We start from the raw sequence: 21,541 nt of genomic DNA, 5'->3' as shown, positions 1-21,541 counted from the left end.
ATTTCAGAAGCCACAGTTCTATGGCATGAGGGCAGAAGACTCCTGTGCCACTGTTCCCATGGGATGGACAGATAAAACCACATCATTCCACAGTGTAGACACCCGCTGAAGAAGTGCATGAAGAAATGAAACAGTACTTAGAGGATCGAGCCAAAAAGCAGCTTTACTGTTTGTTAGCAAGGGATCAACTCCAATCAATTAATGCTTTAACTGCCTGGACTAATTAAGATAATGAACAGCGGTGAGCCTAAAATCAATTAGCTTTGTCCAAACTTTCTATTTTGAATGGAGGGACATAAGGATTTCTTTTGATTTTTCTCTTAGCTGCTGTAGTAAAATAGATGGGAGCAAATTACAGATCATTTGACCTCTCTACCTCCAACAAGCCTACATGGTTAGCTGAATATTTCCCTAGCAATAGAAGCTGAGTTATAGGACAGGCAGGAAAACTGCAGATTTTAAACCAAATCATGTCTCTCAAAAGCAATCAATGGACAAAGACAGGAACGTGTCCCTTTGGTCACCTGGCTTTTATGATTTAAGTTACTTCAAAGTAAGCATGAGAGACTATAAAGCCTCTTTCAAATTTCACCAGACAGCAGAATTTCTTGATTACATTACCCTTAGAAAAAGCCCTTCTTGAATTACTTAGCACAGACTGAGACATTCAGATTGCATAAGAAGTCAGGGCCAGCAAGTGTGTAGAGCCAAGGAAGGCTTGAAAGACTGACCAATGTAAGCAATAACTAACACCTTCCTCTCCCCTGATGAGTGCAACCTGAGACTCCTCACCTACAGGGGACCGCCTACTTCCTCAGCTGACTTCCTCCCTCTGTGCTACATGCTGCTTCTCACCTGGTGCTGCCCCAGCACAGCCAGCACAGCCTCCCTGATGCCAGCTTGTCTGGAAGTCTTGTCATTCTCTTGCAGTCCCAGTCAGGTTTCCTGACCCAGGCTGTGAGGATGTGGAGAGGAGTACCTGATCCCTAATATCTACTTTGGAAAGTTTGTGGTCTAATTCACTCATTAAGTTTGGTCTACCTCACAGAAACAAGTTTGCTTAATCACAGTCTCAGAGACAGTGCCATCAATTATTGTCCATAGGAAGTAGTTTTCCATAACTTTATTTACCATTAAAAAAAAAAACAATAACAACAACAACAAAAACATGAGATACACAGCCTCAAATCTATCACCTCATACCCAGCTCAGCTTTTGGGTCAGTCACTCCAGCTGTTATTCCCTTTCCATGATAGTCCTATTTCTGTACCTGGTCAGTTACCTGTAAAACTCAGTTTAAGAAACAGGTTTCTCTGGGCTCATAGCTTTAGTCCATGGTGGATGATAAAGATCTCTTTTTCTAGGAACTAGGTGAGGAAGTGCTTCATGCAGAAAAGGGCAAAACTACAACTTGTGACATCTGGAAGGTAGGGTGGAAAGTGGCATCCTAATAATCCCAACAGTGCATCTTCCTTCAACAGGTCTCCCATCCTAAAGGGGCTATCCCCTCTCAATAGAGCCATAAACTAGGAACCAAACTTCCACACCTATGTATTTGGGGACACTCTCAAGACAAACTATAGCACATTTTTGGAACAATGCTGAATCATTCAACAGGTCCCTTTGTGCCACGCCAATAATACTGACTTGGTCATGGCCTATAGGTGCTAAGATTTTACATCTTATAGATGAAGCCACCATGAACCAGACACAAGAGCTGACTGTGGAAGCCTAACGAGGTGCCTCTGAAATGAAAGAAAATCTCAGCCTAAGAAAATACATGTGTTATGCTGCATGAATTCCACACCTGTTCCACATTCAGCCAGTCTGTAACTGACAGACAGCTCTGTGTCAGGCAATGAGCACACAAGGCATGCAGCATCAGCCCCCACCTGCTAGAGCAGCCATCAGCAAGCAGACAGGAGATAACAAGTGGTGACAAGTCTGCGGAATTCAAGGGACCCTTGGCAACATTAGTGCGAATATAAATTAGTACAACCATCAAAGAAAACAGTGTTGAGGTACATCAAGAACAGCAGAGAAATGAAAGAACTATATGAACTAGCAATCTTGAAGGCAAGAAAATCAATATGCTTCAGAGACATTGCCCTACTGGTATGTTTATGTCAGCGTTATTACTATTAGTCATGAAATGAGATTCACCTAGAAGTCCATCAGTAGATTAATGGGCAAAGACATTGGGATAATATGATCAATGAATGGTGTTTAGTCATCAAAATGAATGAAATCTGTTCTTCACATTACACGATTGAACCTTGAAGACATAAACTATCACACAGAAAAAAAATACTACACAGCTTTAACTCACACCAATAGTCTAAAAGTATGGCCTCATGTGCCCGAAGAATACGGTTGGGGCACAATGCTAAAAGGTGATAAAACTGGAGAGATATTAAATATTAAGCACAATCAAGAAAAACAAAGGTGATGCTAAGACCCTGTGGCGCAGGAAGTTAGGTGATAGACTCCAAAGCCTGACTTTTCCTGTAGAAGGCACAGCCTCACAGGTCATGATGGATGTGGGCAGATAACTGAGATCATCTTATGTAACTCCTGAGCCTGTAACTTATGCTGCCCTAGGCTCTAGGATAATAATGGATTTCTAAAACTCGGGCCATTGTGACAAAATGGCACAAAACTCATGCAGCCCCAGAGGCGCCCTTTCTAAGTGCTTGAAAGATGCTAGCTCGACAGCTAATGGCGGAATGGTTTCTCTACTCGAATAACTCTCCAGTGCTCTTTAGTAAGCAGCTCTGGCCCTCTGAGGCAAGCAAAGGTCCGAAAGGTTGGGCACTCCCAAGTGTTCCCAGTCAATCAGTGGCCGGGGCTTTCCATCAGCTGGTGAGAGTCGGGCTCAAAGTTAACGTCAAAACAATACGCTAGCTTGATTTTCAGTTTGCTTTTCTATTGCTGTAACAAGATAACAGTCCAAAGAGGAAAGGACACATTCCATTCCACAGCTTTCCATTCTCACGGACCATCACTGAGGGAAGTCAGGACAGGAACTCAAGGCAGGAACCTAGAAGCAAGAACTCAAGTAGACACCAAGGAGAAGCATAGCTTATTGGCTTGTTCTCCATGGCTTGCTAAGCCAGCATTCTTACAGTTTTCAGGACGACCTGTCTGGGGTAGCACCTCCCAGAGTGGGTTGGACCCTCCTATATAAACCTTTAATAAAGAAAATACCTCATAGCCTCGCTTATAGGTCTCTCAGACAGAGGCATTTTTTCAATTGGGGTTCCCTTTTCCAATATTACTTTGTCTTATGTCAAGTAGACAAAACACTAACCAGCACACTTGATGAACAATTTGAACACCGAAGCACACAACTCGTGAATAATATCCCTAGGGGATGCAGAATTTTTAAAGCCTTCTCTGATATTTTGTAATTAGTGGCTGCTGTAAATATTAACTATTTGAATATGCAGTACCTAAAGCACCAAATTCATGAAGCACTAATGTTGTTTCACACTTTAACTCAATGTAATTGATTAAATGGTTAAACATCACTATAAAACATTGTACAAACTCACAACCAAAGTATAGAAGGTAATAATATATTTCATCAACAGTATAAAGAATTCTTTTGGTAATTAATGAAGCTCATTTAGTCTTAGGAGCAGGTTGTTCAAACATATAATTACATATAAAACCACAAAGTACTGCTTTTAATGAAATATATAATTATTAAGATATTGTAGGATATAATTGGCATTTTATAAATAAATGTCTTTCATGACTATTTAAACTTCAATAAATGCACCTTTTAAAAGGCTTGGTTTAATTAGCATAAAGTAACTCTCACCTTCAAATGAAATTAGATCCTTAAGAGAAACAAATAATTTGAACCTTAGTCTTTTATTACCTAAATATGATTACAGAATCTTGTCTAGTAAAAATATATTTTTTAAAAAAAGTAGAGAGCTGAGGCTGGGAATGCCTCTCCGTAGAGTTTGCCTAGCGTGCATGAGAGCCCGGGTTCGATTTCTAACACTACATAAACCAAACAAGGTGATTCAAAATGGGAATCCCAGCATTGAGAAGGCAGAAACAGATGTCACTGGAATCCCCAGAAGAGCAGGGGGAACTTCCCTAACTCTGAACATACACATATTCTCATATTTTTAACTTGGAGTCTATACTATCTAAGTTACTTCATTTAATTAATTAAACTCATTCAAAATATTACCATCACATGTGGAATTTTTTTCTTATTTTTACTGTTGATCTGTCTTGGTCCATTGATATGCCTACAGAATATGGAATGATAAAGATCTGTGAAGTGAGAAAGTCACTTAGAAACTATATAATATAAAATAGTTGGGAAGGACATGGGAAGAATGCTCTAGTCCTTAGGACACAAGGAACATCCATGAATGAAGCCAAACAGAGCTCTGAATGAAGACAGGTTTCCGGATCATACAGGAACAAGCTGGCAGATGCAGGTATGCTAACAAGGGCAGAAAGGATGCTGCAGCTACCTCTCCCGATTATGAACCATAGCCAGGTTCTTCTTCCACATCGCAGCTAACTCTCAACAGTTCCAGGAGAAAGAACTCATCCCCATTTACAGATGAGCAATTGCAGGGTAGACTAGGGGTGGTAGAGGGCACAGGCCCTGCTATGTTCACCTTCTTCATTACCATAACCTAACTGCTTCTCTCTTCCACAGTGAGATGATCCCAGCACTATGTGGGGTGCTGTTAGGTCATGGCTGGGGCTCAGGACTTGGGGATGCTGCTCAGGCATTGCCCCACATATGATTGGAATAAACAGTTGGGAGTCCAGACTCCAAAGAAAAGTTCTTTCTCACATCTGAGTTTCCTCCTTTGCCACTCACAGTATCTGAATTTCCTTGATCTAGCCCTATTCTACAGGTGACTGTAAGAATGACAAGCATTCTCTGGCCATGAACCACATAATGTTTCAGACCTGGCTACAGATCACGTGATGTTCCAGGCTTGGATGGGCTGTGGTTCACAGGTGGGACCTGATCCCAGGGTCAGGGTATTGACCACCACTCTTAGAAACATAACTCTGTCGTGGCCTTTATACTGTGCTGGGAATCAAGCCCAAGCTTCTGTAGATGATAGACGCTGTAGACAAACCATATTGCTAATCATATTCCCCCCTCTTTGCTTTTGTTGTTGTTGTTTTGAGACAGGGCCTCTCTATATAGACCCGACTGTCCTGGAATTCTTCTCCTTTTCTCTTTTTAATCTCCTCTCACACTTCCACATTTCTTGCTGTTGCTCTGAAGTTGCTTTAAATTCTTATAAACACACAATTTTCTCTGCACCCAGTGCGAAGCTCCAAGTACAACATATGGTCACATACTAGTTAAATAAATGAATAGAATGTCTAAATCCTCTCAACTAGTAAATAGTAAAACACAGAATGAACTCAAATCTTTTAATTTGAAAATAATGGTTGTTTTACCATATCATATTTCTTCTCACTAAAATTAACAACATATATTGACCTATTTCTTAATTAGGGTTTCTATTGTCACAATGAAGTACCATGAACAAAAGCAACTTGGGGAAGAAGGATTTATTTCCCCCTTATAATTTATAGTTCATCACCCAGGAAAGCCATGGTAGGAACTCATGTAGGACAGAAACTTACAGGCAGTGGGGACTGATGTCCAGAAAGAATGCTGGTTATTGGTTTACTCCTCTTGACTTGATCAGTCTGCTTTCTATGGGCTGGGCTGGGCTATATCAATCATCAATAAAGAAAATGTACCACAGGCTTGTCCACAGGCCAATCTATTGAGGATACTTTCTCAGTTGAGGTTCTCTCTTCCCAAGTGACTCTGGCTTAAATCAAGTTAACATAAAACTATCCAGCACAACCTATAGTAAGGCATCAGGTAGATCAGGTATCCACAGCCTTTTAGTATGAAAAGATGATAATAAAGACTGGTATTCCTAAAACAAATGGGGTGCAGTTATGATCCCAGCAGAGATAGAAAGTCCCTAGAGTACACTCTCTAGACAGACTAGTCTATTGGCTAAGTTCCACGACCTGTCTCAAAACAACAACAAACAAACTAACTAACAAATCAACTGACAGAGGCCAAAGAATAATAGAAGTGATAACTCAGGCACTACACACCTGCACACACCCATGAACATGTACCTGCAAACACATGTGCACTCACAAATGACACATATATGAATACACATACAAGTACACACAATTTAATATTCCTAGTGAGAATCACCTCAAAGATTATGTTTCATTTGACCTATTTCATTCTAAAAAGTACAGGATACATTCTAGAGATTATTCCATTCAAGTTTATACTGAGAAAGATTTGGCAGCAATTTTTAGTCTTTGGACAATCACAAAGCCATTTTCAAAGACGTTTCTTATTATCCACCCATTAATGGACTAGTAAATCTGTATCCAGCAGCTGTTCTCTTAGGCCACGCCTTCAAAGAAGTCACTTTTAAATGCTGGTTCCCTGGCTGGCAACTGTCTCAGGGCTCTTGAGCTTTGTATGCACTAAGCTTCACATTGGGTAGCCAGAGAAGCCCCCAACAGAAACCTGGCTCTAACAATCATGCTGACTTAACTTTCCAGGGGCAGAAAGAAATAGCAAGGAGGGAAGGAGCCCCTGCCCCAGTCTTGGGCAATCAGAAGCCATCTCGGCCTGTACAGCTGCCATTAGTACAACATACATGGTGAAAGAAAGGATGAATTATTTATCAATCCATATCCATTCTGACTCAAAATACCCATATAACTGCAGTAAAGGTACTTAGAAATTTTCCTCATCCATGCCATAGTGTGAGAGACAAGGCTATGGAATTCTACACTTCATTCACAGACTTAGCTCTGGTTTGTTACCTGCTTTGCTACTCTTAATCACAAGAAAGACTAGAAACTTCTGGGGAAGAGAAATTTTATTTGTTTCAATTTTACAAATTTCTAGAACCCCTACACAGAGCTTTAAACATTGTGATTCTACAATTTTTCCATTCCAAATAAGTACATCATTTAACCTTAGTATTAATGGTACTTAATTGTTTGTAAACCATTGTAATCATAAAAATGAGGCTTAATTTGCCTATAAATTTTGATTTCAAGCTTCTCTAGGAAAGTCCAAAGATCCTGAGCATGCATTCCCCAGAAGACAAGAACAGAAAGAATGGTTCTTCCCTTACAGAATAAGCACAGATGGCGTAATGTTGAAACAGCCTGCTTCAACAATGAGTCCTACTCACCTGGTCAGCATAGGCTTCTGAGTTTACTACCCAGAGCTACACTCAAGGCTTACATATTGAGACAAGGAGAAACACTCTATGCACAATCTAAGATGAGGCATACTTGCCTTGAACATAACAAATGTGGATTTTACACAAAAACATAAACCACAGTAAAGTCTAAGAGGGACTCTAGACCCACATTAATTTGAATCCAGCATGTTGAGAAAGGGACAGGAATGCAAGGAAATTTTTTTTTCTCCAGAGACTTCTCATCCACTCGTGTGTCTTCCATGTATCCCGACAGTATTTTCTAACTTCAAACCATTATAAAATCCTGCAGAGTCCACATCCTCAGTAGGTTTTATGCATGTCCTTTCTGTACCTTACAGCCATAACCTCAGTTTCAGCTACTATAACCCTGATCTTATCTGATTTTACAACCATCTCCTCACTGTCAGATGCAACTTACACACAACAGTTACTGATCAAACTAGGACCACACTGTCTCTATTTCCACCGGCTTCCTTTATTTATTGGTAGATTGTACTTAATGAAATGAGCAGTTCTTTACCAATTTCCCATACTTGATCTTTCTGGTCAACCATCATGATTTCATCAGCGAGTACATAACTAGATATCTCTTGGTTCCAAGAAGTCAACAGGTCGAATCACAGATCTACCACCACAAACCCCCAAGCCCTCTTATTTTGCTATAGCCAGCAGATCGTCTATCTTTACCTCACTGGCACTTCCTGATTACCCTAATAGAGCTCTGCTCCACTACCTCTAAGCCAACATTGCATTTCCTACAAGGGAATTATCTTTTTATTGCTTCTACCAAATCTGACCATAGAGGGCTGGCTGGCTCCTTCCTCTTTCTACTCACATCGTTAGGCAAATCAAGGAAGACTGATCTGAGGAAAAGAAGACTGGGAACGGAAACCTAGGATTTGAAAAACCAGAACTGCAGAGTGGTACTAACAAAGCTGGAAACCAGAAAGCACTTATCTGAGCTTTAGAAAAATGTTACTAGTTGGAATATGTGAAGCCATAATGCCTAGGGCTGAAGACACAAACCAAAGGGAAGGGAGCCAGTCTATTACCTACCAATGGAAGAGTCAGATTCATGTGTCCAGCTGCAAACTCTAGAGGAAAGTGATCCCAGAATGCAACTGCTTTATTATAACCATCATAATACCCCTCCAGTTTCCATCTCTCATTCTAAATCAGAACAATTAAAATAAAAGAGAATTATGGACTCTTACAACTGTTAAGCGATCTTTTTATAGCCTTTGCTGATGCCATTTTGATTATTTCTGAGGCAGCAGCTCTCTACAGTGGCTTCTTCTGCTTCCTGCAAATGATTCTCACTGTGAGGCTCTCAGTACTTCCCCTAGGAATTCTACTCCACACTTGAATAGTCTTACCCATTAGTCATTTGCCTTCATACTCAGCCAGGATTTTTATTTAATCTAATTAGTCTTCCTTTTTCACACAACAAGAACAAACCTCAATCCTTATGAGGATGTGGTTATAAATTTCACACCTCTGTACAATCCCATGCTTTCTGCCAGCAGCCAGGATGAACTGACAATGTCTGAAGCTTTGTCCATGTGTATCCAGGATTCCAAGTGCAACACACTGCATCCCACCCGCCACAGCCAGGTCTTACAAATGCTTTCAATTCTCTGGCATGATGGAGCACGGATGTGGATTCTGAGCACTTGCTGCAGAGTCGAGGGTGCCTTCCTGCCAGTGTTTTCTTCAGCTTTTTGATGTGTAAGCACTGAAACAGAACAAGGGGTCTTTGCAGTGGGAATGCCCACAATGAGACCAACTCTCCGTGACATGTCTGCTCTTCCCTACCTTTAGGAAACCAATATCAGGCTTCGATACCCACGATCAAACTGTCTCTTTGCAGCAATCTCACCACAGTCCCAGCAAACACAATACTTTCCAACACTTTATTTCCCTCTTTTATTTAAGATGTTCAAATGTCAGGCATACAGTGCAATGAGAACTATCCCACAGCTGATAAATTATTCATTTTTTCAGGAGCTTGCAATTGAAGGAGCACTAACGGCCAAATACCTGAAGTACCCCCGAAAGACATAAAGCACAATAATATTCAAATCTTTTTCTGCATAAATTCCAAAGGTTAAGTGCTATTAAACATCTTCTGTTTACCAAGAGATATGCTCTTTGAACTTCCTTCTAATTAATCTGCTCCCAGTAAACATTACTAACTAAGCAGATGCCAAAAGAGGCCAATCAAGCACTTCTCTTCCCCTTAACTCATCCCACTGGGCTAAGGAAGGCCCTTTGCTGATGTGCTCAACTTCTCCCTACGTGGAGAAGGTGAAGATGAGTGAGGCCAAAAGCAGCAGTCATCACACTATAAGCCTAGGACCAAATTGGAACATGGCCACACATACTTATTTATGTATAATGTGGCTGTCTTTTTCTGTCACAGTGGAGCTAAAGAGTTGCTCCAGGGACCCCATGGCCACAAGGCCTAAAATATTTATAAGATAGCCCTTCTCAGAGGCACTGATGGACCTCTGGCTAAAAGGCATGCGGCACATTTCACGCTAAGCTTTAATGTTGTATGTGCATGGCTCTTTTGCACAGGAAAGGACTGCAATTAAATGTCTGTGACACAGAATAGCATTTCCGTGAAAATGCCAGGACATCAGGAAGGCCCAACTAAATGTAGGGCTAAAGCTACTCCTTCACTCATCTGATAAGGACTCCATTTTCTGGGTTTGTGTTGTGTGACTTTTCCTATAGAGATGTGATCACACATTTACTCACCTAGACAAGGTACAGATAATAGGCTAAAGAAAGGATTTCACACAAGTAGGGCTTGGTGAACCAATGGAATTACTGGGATTCCTTCCGGGGGTTGGGGGTTTGGTGACTCTCAGGCAGCTCCACCTTTGAAAGTTCAGTCTAATAAGCAAGGATCACTAATGCCTCCTCTAGGGCTTAACACCTCCAAATTCTAAGGAGTCTGACTCCACCTTAATAAAAGGAACTGGAAAATAGTTTAGACACGTGTGACGATGCAAATTTATGATAGAATCATGAAAGCAGATCTTACTGCTGACAACATAGAATCAAATTAATAGATAAAGCAACTGGGTAACCTAAGGAAAAACAAAGTAATTTCATATAAAATACTCAATTTTCTAAATGGATAAGTTCCCTTTTGCTTTTTTGAGCGAAACTGTCTATGTCAACCTACAAGTTACTCGGGCTTCTCTGCTGCTGACACAAGCATCATCTGTGGACATGATAGGACTGTCCACCATGATTCCACCACTTCACTGACACTTTCATCACAGAGGTCCTAAATGCCTGCAGGGGTCAGTCCCGCAAATGACTTCTGGCTTGACTCCAGGGCAAAACCACCTACCTACTCCCCAGGGCTCCAGCTTTTGCTTTTATGTTCCTTCCTTGACAAAAAGTGTAGAGAGCTAAGTGGGAGGGGTTTCACCAGTGTCTCATCTTTCTGCTCTAAGTTAGCCATCTGGGTTGATACTTGGTTGCTTCTCAGTAAAACTGGTGACAAAACTTATATCACCAAACTACTGCTGGGTATAGTGGTACTCATGTTTAATGCTAGCGCTTGGGAGAAAACGCAGGAAGGATAGGAGTTCAGAAGTAGACTGAGCCATATAGAGAAATTGTTAAATAAAAAAAATACAAATTTATAGGTCAGAGAACTTGTCCAAAAGTAGTATTTACCTCAATCCCTAGACTTTTTTTTTTCACAAGTGTTCATTTAAAGATAATTCTGGGAGTTGGGCAGATGTCTCAAAAAGGAGAAGGACACTTACTATTCTTGTAAAAGACCTGGATTCAATTCCCAGCACTGATATCAGGCAGTTCACAACACCCTGTAACTCCAGTTCCCAGGGATCCAAAACCTCTGCTGGTATCTGCTCACATATGGTACACATACAGAGAAGCAGTACCAACCCCTGCTGTCTCTGTCTCTGTCTTTGTCTCTCTCTCTCTCTTTCACACACACACACACACACACACACACACACACATACACACACACAGTTAACTAATTAAAATGAAGATGAATTATACCATGGAATTTTTTAAGCAACAGAAGCACATATGCATTGGAAGGAGGAGACACAGGGCCTGAGAAGCCATTATTTGAAATGGGTCAGGCACATCAGGCACACAGTAGTTGAATGAGGAAAATTAAAGGAAACAAACTAAAAAAGGAAAAACATTAGGGAACCATAAACACCCATAATCACATGTCAAGAGCCTATTACAAATAAAACACTCAAAAAAATCTTAGATATTGCTATATCATTCACACTTGGGGCCTCAACACAGAGAATGATCAGAGATAACGGGAAGTTAAACTTGTTTTTTTTTTTTTTTTTTTTTTTTAAAGCAAAGTCTATGTGCTCAATCAGGTGCTCTGAAGCATACACACATGCTTGCTTTGTGACACAATCTTAACTTTACTAGGTTGCTGCAGCTCTGTTGAGAGCAATTAATCCAGAGAGTCGCAGAAATACCACAGTAGAAGCAAGTACCAGTGAAACAGCTGGGTTGTTTTCCTTGCTTCAGACAGCTAGTTGTTGCTAATGCAGCCACTTCAAATAAAGGGAGGAAGGAACAAGGAGAAACAGCATTTCTAGATCAACAGGCATCTGTTAATTGAGAGAAAGAGGAAGGCAGATGGCCTGCACAGCTTTCTCATCCTACCTTACCTGGAAGTCAACCAACTCTACTTGCAGGTTGCACTGACAGAAAGAACCTTAGCCCAACAACTGGAGGAAACAGTAAATTTTTTTTTTGCATTTAATATTTTAAGAATTGACCCTTACTCTAATCCACTCAATCCAAATATACAACCAAGAGTATTCTGCAGACCTAGAGCCCTTAACATCATCAGCCCAATTGAACGTTGGAATGTTTACATCAGTAGAAACAACTACCTTCTAAAGGATGTTTAAATAATTTTGGAGATTGGAAGACAGTATACTCATAACCTAAAGTAAAAAGATTTTTTCAATGAGAAATTAATGTTCCTTGTGCAAACTGAAACTGCCTCCTGGAAAAGGGACAGCTGAGTAACTGGAAAGGTATCGACTTCACTCCTAACGTCAGTGGGGAGGGGTCTCACTAGCTCGAGGAAATGCAAAAAGATTCATCTGCTATTCCACTACACCAGTTTGTGCCTCTTTGTTTACATGGTGTCTTATTGGTGTTGGAAAGCACTTCTGATTATATTAATGACCACTTACTCTTTTCCTCAGCATGTTCATGCCTACCTTCTTCTAGGGTCACTGGCCATGTGTTTCTGTGCTTGCTTACAGTAAATGTCTCCAATGCCCTCTTCTAAGTAGCTCAAGAAACTACATTACCACGAACAACAGAACAGACAGACGGAATGTCTCCAGATAGCCACTATACCTAAGTTGCATGACTTTTACATTGGTATCTCCACAGATGAGCGTCTTCAGAAAGGCATCCTAAAGCAGACAAGTTCCATGTTTCTTCTTAGGATCTTCAGTATAATTCCTAAGACAGACTGATAAGAATCTTCTGTGTCGGACTACACAGAGAAGCAGACTAGCAAACTAACACACAGCAAGAAGGCCTGACTTCTCTGTCACCCAAAGTTTATTGCCTCCAGATCAAATGAAGAGTTTCAGCAAAGGACCTAAGGTAAGTGCGTGGTAAATATGGTTGTTGAAGGTATCACAACCATTTCTCAAACACCAATACCATGTCATCAGCTGGCCTGTGTTTTACTTCATTCAATTGAATATCACAGAACTCAAGTACTAGGAATTCTATTATTCTTTTACAAGCATCTGCTATTTTCATCAAAAAAAAAAAAACCTAAGACTAAAATAAGGAGTATTATTTAGTGAAGTGACAGCCAGAATTCAAAATCAAACTCTAGCGACAGTCCAGCACACGTGCCAATTCATCCACTGATACAAAAAGGGTTATTTTTTTTAATTCCATAGGCTATAGAACAATCCGTCCACTGATATGAAAAGGTATTTTATTTTTTTAAGTTCCATAGGACATAGAACATTTTTCCAGAGAGCAGAAAGTCTGGTGCTTTTATCCAAGAGAAAAGTACTGTGTTTGTGGTGGCTTCAGCAAGGTATTTAAGTGAGGAAAGAAAACAAGGGAAGGATCACCATTTATGACAAAGACCTGACAAAAAACAACCGAGAATAGATAGACTAAGCCAACTGAGGATTTAAATTATAATGGTTTGTGTTTCTATCAGAGGCCTGGTAAAAACTGAGACCTGATAAAGACTTAGTTATGTAGCCAAAATGTAACATGAAACTGGTAAAACCAAATGATGCCAAGAGCTGATTCTTGGCCTATACATGATATAAAAAGAGAGAAAAAAAAAGGAAAAAATACTAGTGACTATCAAATAGAAGATACACTTCAGACAAAAAAGAGATTTGCACTGAAATTAAAATGATAAAGTCTAAATTTATCTCTAATTTGCATGTGTGTGGGCTGGCTCTAAGGAGTAAAGCTGCTGACCCAGCATCAGCAAGAGCTACTCACCACACTCCAGCAAAAGTCACAGTTAACTCTTGGACCATAGTTTTCTCATAAAAACACACTGAAAAAATAGCTAGTAGAATCACCTGGAGCACGTAAGACATAGAGAAAACAGTAAAATCAATCACATACACACACACAGACACACACCCACACCCCCCCACACACACACACATCTAGTCTTTTAAAGAAATTGTGTGGGCCACTGATGCACTTTAAATTGGCAATGACAAACACTATAATTTTCTAAAGGAATATTATAACAATTTCTCCACCTACATTTGAACTAAAATTCTAAGAATTCTTTTACTTAATGTAATATCACACATAACTCTTAGTTATAATAAACAATCCAGCCTCTTTGGAGACAATTATTTAAAAGGGAAATAATAAGCATGGTTAACTACAGTGCCTTCTTCTCATTCCCTATCTATAAACCATCTTTTTCTACAAAAGAAAAAGTCGTTTTCAGCTTTCCCAAATATCTCTGACAAGTCACTATTAAATTTTGAATCATAACTCAGTATCTTAGATCAACACGAAACAGTGAAAGTGGGAAAGAGTATATTATTATGTTCTAATGAAAAATAAGGCAACAAAGCCACAACCTTGATAATGAGAGCCTGAAAATATTATCTTTACATGATTATGAAACCCATTATTCCTTGAGTATTACATGGTTTCAAATCTTTAAAGTATTTTTTAAAAATGGAATGGCATAATATAACAAGACACAATCTAGATATAGTCTTTGTTTTTCTTTCTTTTGGTAAGCTAGAGTTATATGGTGATATGGAATTCCCCCTCTGTATGCTGTGAATATTATTACCATTGGTTAATAAAGAAGCTGCTTTGGCCTATGGCAAGGCAGAATATAGCAAAGTGGGAAATCCAAGCAGAGACAGAGGAACAAAGAAGGCAGAGTCAGAGAGATGCCATGTAGTTGCTGAAGAAAAAAGACACCAGAAATTTACCAGTAAGGCAGAGCCTCGTGGCGATATACAGATTAATAGAAAGGGGTTAATTTAAAATATAAGAGCTAGTTAATAATAAGCATGAGCTAATAGGCCAACCAGTTTATAAATAATATAAGCCTCTGTGTGTTTTGTTGGGACTGAACAGCTGCAGGACCCAGTAGAACAGAAATTTCCATCTACAATCTGAGAATAAGGAACCTCAATTGAGAAAATCTCCATCAGACTGACCTACAGAAAAGTCTGTGAAGCATTTTCTTGATTAATGATTGGTGTGAGAATGCCCAACCTACTGTGGGTGGTGCCACTCCTAGGAAGGTGGTCCTGGGTTGTTTACAAAAGCAAACCAAGTAAGCCATAGAAAGCAGGTTTTTACCCAGCCCTCTTCCATGTCCTTTGCTTCAGTTCCTGCCCCCAGGTTTTTGCTTTGACTTCGTGCATTGACTTTCCTCAGTGATGGACTGAAACTTGTGAGATGAGATAAACCCTTTATTCTCCAAGTTGCTTTGAGTCAGTATTCTGTCCCAGGAATAGAAGGTCAATTAAGACAGCACATAGGATCTGTGATAGAGAATAGGAATGAGAACCAGAAAGCAGGATAAGCAGGAGTGAGAAGTGAAGAACTGGGGCGTAGAAAAGCATAATTTCAGCAGCACTTGTTGCCAAACTTGACATCTGTCTGCCACTTTCCACTTCAGCATTAAACAAAATCCTAACTTCTCCAAAGAATGGGATTTTTACTTACTGCAAGGATGACTTCTCAGATATAAAATACATATCTAAAAAGTTCCAGAAAAACATACAGCTGTGATCTGGCATTAAATGGGTTCCTGGGGTCTTAATACGCTTTTGCCAAAAATGAACAATGGTGGAACAACTTACTTCTGAACTTTGGCCAAAACAGAATTCACAAAGTTGTACATTCAATTGTTTCTTAATAAAGTAAATTTAGATTTTAAAATAAGTTTTGACACAAATGCTTTTAAACTAACAATACCTTACATTTGGATCTTTCTCCAATTAATTATTTCCTGGCATGATATTAGAAATTCCTTGGCTTCACCTTAAACCAATACTCTCAAGTGCTAATTAGTAGACTATATATATTATTAACCACAGAATGTCGTACTTAGAACATGCGTGTTCCATATGCATTTAATTAATAACATCATTTTTTCCTCTCTGAAAGATTCCTTTCGAAAATAGAGCCCTATTTAAACGAAGCACTTGGCTGCTAGTGAGGGAATTCTTGTCAAGATGCAATTAATAAGAAAGGGCCAAGCTAACATAGGATCATTGTCTTTGAGATGTCCTTAACATGAATCAAGTTTAATCTCCCTGGGACAGCCAGTGGAGGGAAAAGTTAATGACTGCAGATGTTGTACATGTTAATCACACAAGGTGATTCCCCAAGAGAATAACCAGATTATATATGAAATACACCATTCCTGAGTCAATAGACATGCCAGTGGGTAAGAGCCAGGAATGGGTGCTATTGTCTCCCCAAAGCCATGGGACAGATGAGGAAAGAAGCAGATGGAAACAGTGGAGAGCTAATGACTCCTAGCTACAAAGGAGATATGATCATCTCATTAGTTGGCAAGCTAATTGACCACAATTCCAGTTTCATAAATTGAGTCCAGAAACCCAAAAATTAGTGTCTGCATTCCACGGAATGCTTTCCCCATTTCCAGACCCTCCACCCAGCCACAAAGTTGTCAGTTCTGCTTGATTTGTTTGAATATTGTACTCCACGACAGCTGTCGGAAACAGTACATCAGAACAGCTGCTGTGACAGCTACAAGGGGCTTGCAAGTTTAATTGGGCTCAATGTGACATTGCGCATTTTTCTAAACATAGAAATATCCATACAACTAAAGAAATTTCTACTGAGTCTCGACAATGTTATTGACACTACCAACTGGTCAGCCACAGTTGAAGTGATATTGCTGGTCTCATATTATCTTTGTCACCAGGCTAGTAAGAAGTATGAAAAGGCATATAAAAGTGGAAATAAATGGTAGGAACAGTTAGACACACAAGCAAAGAGGCATTAAACAGAAGAGGAGGTAGTGGGAAAATCACATCAATAATCTCTTCCAAAGACTGGCAGGAAGCCAAGGAGGATCCCACAGTGTCTCAGGATATACTTCCAAAGGAAATATATTCGGAGGCCTGAGCCTGCTGCCAACTGCAAACAAAACCACTCATTCTAGCCACAGCTCTCTAGAGAAGGGCAGGACGGCTTACTCTCAGCACAGGCGCAGAAGAAGAAGGCGATAAGCAGCAGCGGCGGCCTGGCCACGGGCACCATCCTGCAGCTTGTCAATGGCATGCACCGGCAGCTTGGAAACTCAGCCTAGGGAGCTGCAGCGACTGGTCTGCTCAGAAACTTCAGCTGGAACCCTTTCAGAGCCTGTGGAGGGAGGAGACAAGAAAAAAAAACACAAAGACATTTAGATTTCTCACTCTTTCCCCCTGACTTATCACAACCTAGAGAGACATGCCCTATTGTAAATACACAATAAACACTGGAGCTGCCATGTCTTTGTATTGGGAAATAACTTGGTATGTAAAAGGCAGGATTCCCTAGCATTCTCGCTACCAGGCCACCTACAAGCAACCACTAAGAAGTTTTTCCTTCTGCCCTTATACATGGGTACTTTATGGAGTCACAGTTACTTCATGCTAAACTCTGCGTGATTGCATCAATGGAAAAAGGCACCCAGAGCCTTAATGAATGCCTAATAGAATTTTTTTTCAGCTATTAATGACAATAAAAGAAGGAGTCTTCAGATGTTTTGCCTGCATGTATGTCTGTGTACCATGTGTGTGTCTGTTTACCATATGCTTGCCTGGTACCCAAGGAGGCCAAAAAGGTGTCGGATTCCCTGAGACCCGGAGTCACAGATGGTAGCGAGCTGCCATGTGGGTGCTGGGAATTGATCCCTGGTTCACTGGAAGAGCAGCCAAGGATCTTAGTTGTCGGGCGTCTCCAGCCTCAGGAAAACGGGGCTTTAAAGAAAGCCTTCAGCATGTATAAGCAGGATTTTAACAGAATGGGCAATATATATTCTCTGAACTCCATGCAAAGTTTAAACAATGTAAGATGCTGGTGTCTGGAAGTGGAGATGGTGTGCCCAAACAGAAAACTATACGCCACAACAGTTTACACTTCTGAAGCTCTCTGGTCCTAACTCATCCCTGGAAATGGTAATGCACTTCTGGTTCGGTATTATATTGTGAGAGCCGTGGGGTTAGAATGAGGTAACTATTAGGAGAACAGAAGATGGCACAAAAGAGAACACAAAGAGAGCCTTGGATGTCCCTACATATAGTGTGATCTTTACTCAGCCAGCACAGAAACAAGCTCTATTCTCTTTGCGAGCAGAAAAACAATATAGAACTAGGGTTTGGGAAAATTCACTGACAGCTGTAGAAGGGACAGCACAAAATGCCATTAAAGTCCTCAGAAAGAGTTCCAGGTGAGAAGTAATATAAAACTCAAAGGTGATGATTGGTCTGACAAGATGGCTCAGAGAAGTACAAGTGCTTGCTGCACAAGACTGATAACCTGAGTTTACTAACCAAAACCCACAGTAGAAAGAAAAATCCAACTCTCAGAAGTTGTCCTCTGACCTTAACACATATGTCAATGGCATGTGCATACCTTGTACATGAGCATGTACAAACACACACACCCATACAAATACAAAAATATGCAAAGTATTATTAAAGCCCATTCCCTCTACACAAAACAAGTTGATTGTCCTAGCAATGCTGGGAGGGGAGTGAGCTGATCACACACAGGCTCTAAGAAATATTCTGGAGTGTGACTCGCCAAGTGATGTATAATTGTGCTTATAGAACCTTCGATAAATCCAGCAGAGCCTTTCACAGAGAGTAGCCTCTTAATTAAAAAGGAAACGGAGAGGCTGTGCCACAGACCACAGTCTCCCCCGTTGGCTGTGATGAGGATTTGAGAGCATTGGGATTCAAAATGAAACTGTACACCTTTTATTTTCGCATCTCTCAATGTCTGACACACATGAAATTCTTGACAGGATATAGTAGAGATACCCAGAACTAACCTCACACCCCAAAGTAACTGGATTTTCAAATAGTCATGCAGCTACTCTGTACACTTTGGCTTTTCTGGAACTGAATTTGAAAATTTTAAAAAAGCATCCTTATTTTTAAAAAATTAGGTTTTCATTGATATACAACAATAATTTAGATGCAGGAAAGATACAGCGAAAGGAAGAGAAGAACCACTCTAATTAGCATTCTACTCTCCAGCCCCATCTTTTGTTTGTTTGTTTTTGTGAGAGGCACGAGGAAGTAGGCTGAACACTGAAACACATCTCGAATCTGAAAGCTAGCCAGCTGTTCCAGAACAGTGATTGGTTATCAATCTCATCTGGAAAAATGCTTATCAAGCCCTTCGCAGGTATCAGCTGCTAGGAATCGCAAAGCTCCGTAGGACAAGAACTGTAGGAATCAGCTCTTCCCACCACCTCTCCTCTCCCTGCCACTGCTTCTCTCTCACTCCAGCGTTTCAGATGGCAGCAAAGTCCAGGAGACATCAGTCCTGTCGGATTCAATTTGTGTCTGTGCAAAAGCATATCAGAGCCAACTGCTACATAACGACTCGGAGCCATCACAGAGACGGAAACCCACAGAAGGTTGCTCAGGGAAGGGTGACTTGCCTTTTCCATGCGCTCAGCTAAAGTATCTTAAGACCCAATTTTTCCAAATAAGCCTGCAAATGTTCCCTCTCACTTTGGTCAGTGGCAGGATTTCACTCTCTAAAAAATGAATGCTAACATGAAAAGACACATTTACACATAAATAGGCTACGCTCTTGGACAAGACATCAAGGAAGTGATCAGAAGTGTGAGGGGAAAAAATACACATTCCAGTGATTCATTCCGTAAACACTGCCAAAAGGGAATGCTGGGTACTATTGGTACGATGAAATTGATATTGCAGTACAAAAACGGAAAATGAAGTTTAAAGGAGATATTTAAAATAAAAAGAATGACCGTGAATGAACATCACTAGCATTTGCCTTTAGCCATTGTGAAATAGGCTGAGCGCTCGACAAAGAGGAAGAAAAGGGGGAGAGGCATGAGCTGTGCTGTGCTTCAGGAAACCAGAGAAGACCAACCTGCTTTTCACCTCATGCGTCCCTCAACAACAGAGAAATACAAATAAAACACATCTAATTATTAGCTTCAAATATAATTTTAAACTCTCCTGTTTACTTCTAATACCACAAAGTTTTTTATGGAAGATTTAAAAGCACCATGACATGAACTTGAAAGCATGCACATGTGTGGCAGGAAACATACAAGATAGGACAGATAGGACGGTGCCTGGGATTCATGGGAGTTGAACACAACTCTTTAACTGAGGGTCACTTTCTACAACAAATACATTAGTATTTCACCTAAAATGAACACTGACCTTTCTCCAGGTTTCCATTGTGCTAACGTGCAATTATGCAGATTGGGTAAAACGGGAGAAAGGGTACAATAGAGCTTTTCTTTTAAAATAACTATGGTGGAAATGGCTGGCTTTAAGTGTAGTTTAGTAAATACAGAACATCATTCTGGATCATCTTGCTATGCTAGGAAGGATGGAAGTGTTCAATAAGTCCTAGGACATACCCAAGAACGGACTCAAAATAATGATGTGACATCAGCCACATATACAAGGATGTTGCTGGAATAAACTGAAGTCCATCATTTAAAAATTGCTAGCTTCATAACTCAAATAGTTTTAAATAATACTAATCACTCTACAGAACAATTAATAAACCTTAAACCTCATGGCCTGAAAATGTGTGTTCCAAGGAACATGTGTTAATATCTTAGTCCCCAGTCTGTGGTCCTAATGGGAATGAGTATAACCATGAGAGGTAGGGCCTATGGGAGTTCTTCTGGTCATAGGTATCAGTGTTTACCATGGTTACTAAGGGGCCAACACTTGTTCTTCTGCTTTTGGTGTCTTGGTCATGAAAATGGTGTCCTCTGTAATGTGTTTCTACCTTGATAGACTAAGCCACCACATTCCCAAAGCATCAGGGCCAATCATTTGTGGTCTAACAACTCTGAAAATCCATGAGCCAAAATAAGCCTCTCTATCCTTCAAGCTGATTTTATCCTGGGTATTTGTTACAGTAATGGGAAGCAGAAAACAAAAGAATGAAACCATTACACTAAAACAGGGTAAGAACAGAAAAGAATTAACCATCAAGTATGAAAAATCCCCACAAGGACTTTAAAGTCACGATTATTACCATGAGAAAACTAGGTATCGCTGTTTATGTCTCCTCTGTCTGTCTCATAGCAAACCTATTCCTGTAAGCCTACACAGCAGAAGCAGTAATATCCTCATATTTAATCTTGGCAGACATACCTACAGAAATCCAGTCAGTTGCAAGGAGAGTCCTCACACACTGTGACAGCTCTCATCAACCTCCTTAACTAAGCCTCTATAAATCAACTGGAAATGGTTTCCAATTATTTAAGAAAAGGAGCCATTTGTACAAAGTGCATGCAACCAGGAAGCTTCCATTTGTAAAAGAACACATGGTCATTCCGGCACAAGGCAGATGTGGAGTATCTCCAGCAAGGCCAACAGAGGCTTCCCTGGGCACTCACCAAATTCCCTATGTCTTCAACATACAGCACAGGAAAGCAAAAGGAAAAGACTCAAAGCTTGGACTTTCAGTGTTTCCCT

The 21,541-nt window shown here is 40.3% G+C and overlaps 1 protein-coding gene across 34 annotated transcripts in view; it reads right to left on the bottom strand.

The window, feature by feature from the left end:
- The window catches only part of Ptprd (protein tyrosine phosphatase receptor type D), a 2,217,081-nt gene that overhangs the window by 343,198 nt on the left and 1,852,342 nt on the right, over positions 1-21,541 (bottom strand). For all 34 annotated transcript variants that reach the window (XM_057783903.1, XM_057783917.1, XM_057783909.1 and 31 more), the window contains one exon: positions 17,045-17,210. In XM_057783903.1, coding sequence (XP_057639886.1) covers positions 17,045-17,129 — 85 coding nt within the window. In that variant the 5' untranslated portion in view covers positions 17,130-17,210. The remainder of the gene's footprint in view (positions 1-17,044; positions 17,211-21,541) is intronic.

The sequence above is a fragment of the Chionomys nivalis genome, chromosome 11 (genome assembly GCF_950005125.1).
Source record: "Chionomys nivalis chromosome 11, mChiNiv1.1, whole genome shotgun sequence".
In the NCBI taxonomy this organism is placed as follows: domain Eukaryota; kingdom Metazoa; phylum Chordata; class Mammalia; order Rodentia; family Cricetidae; genus Chionomys; species Chionomys nivalis.
Note: the sequence above shows the minus strand (reverse complement) of the source record. Positions and strands in the feature narration are given on the sequence as shown.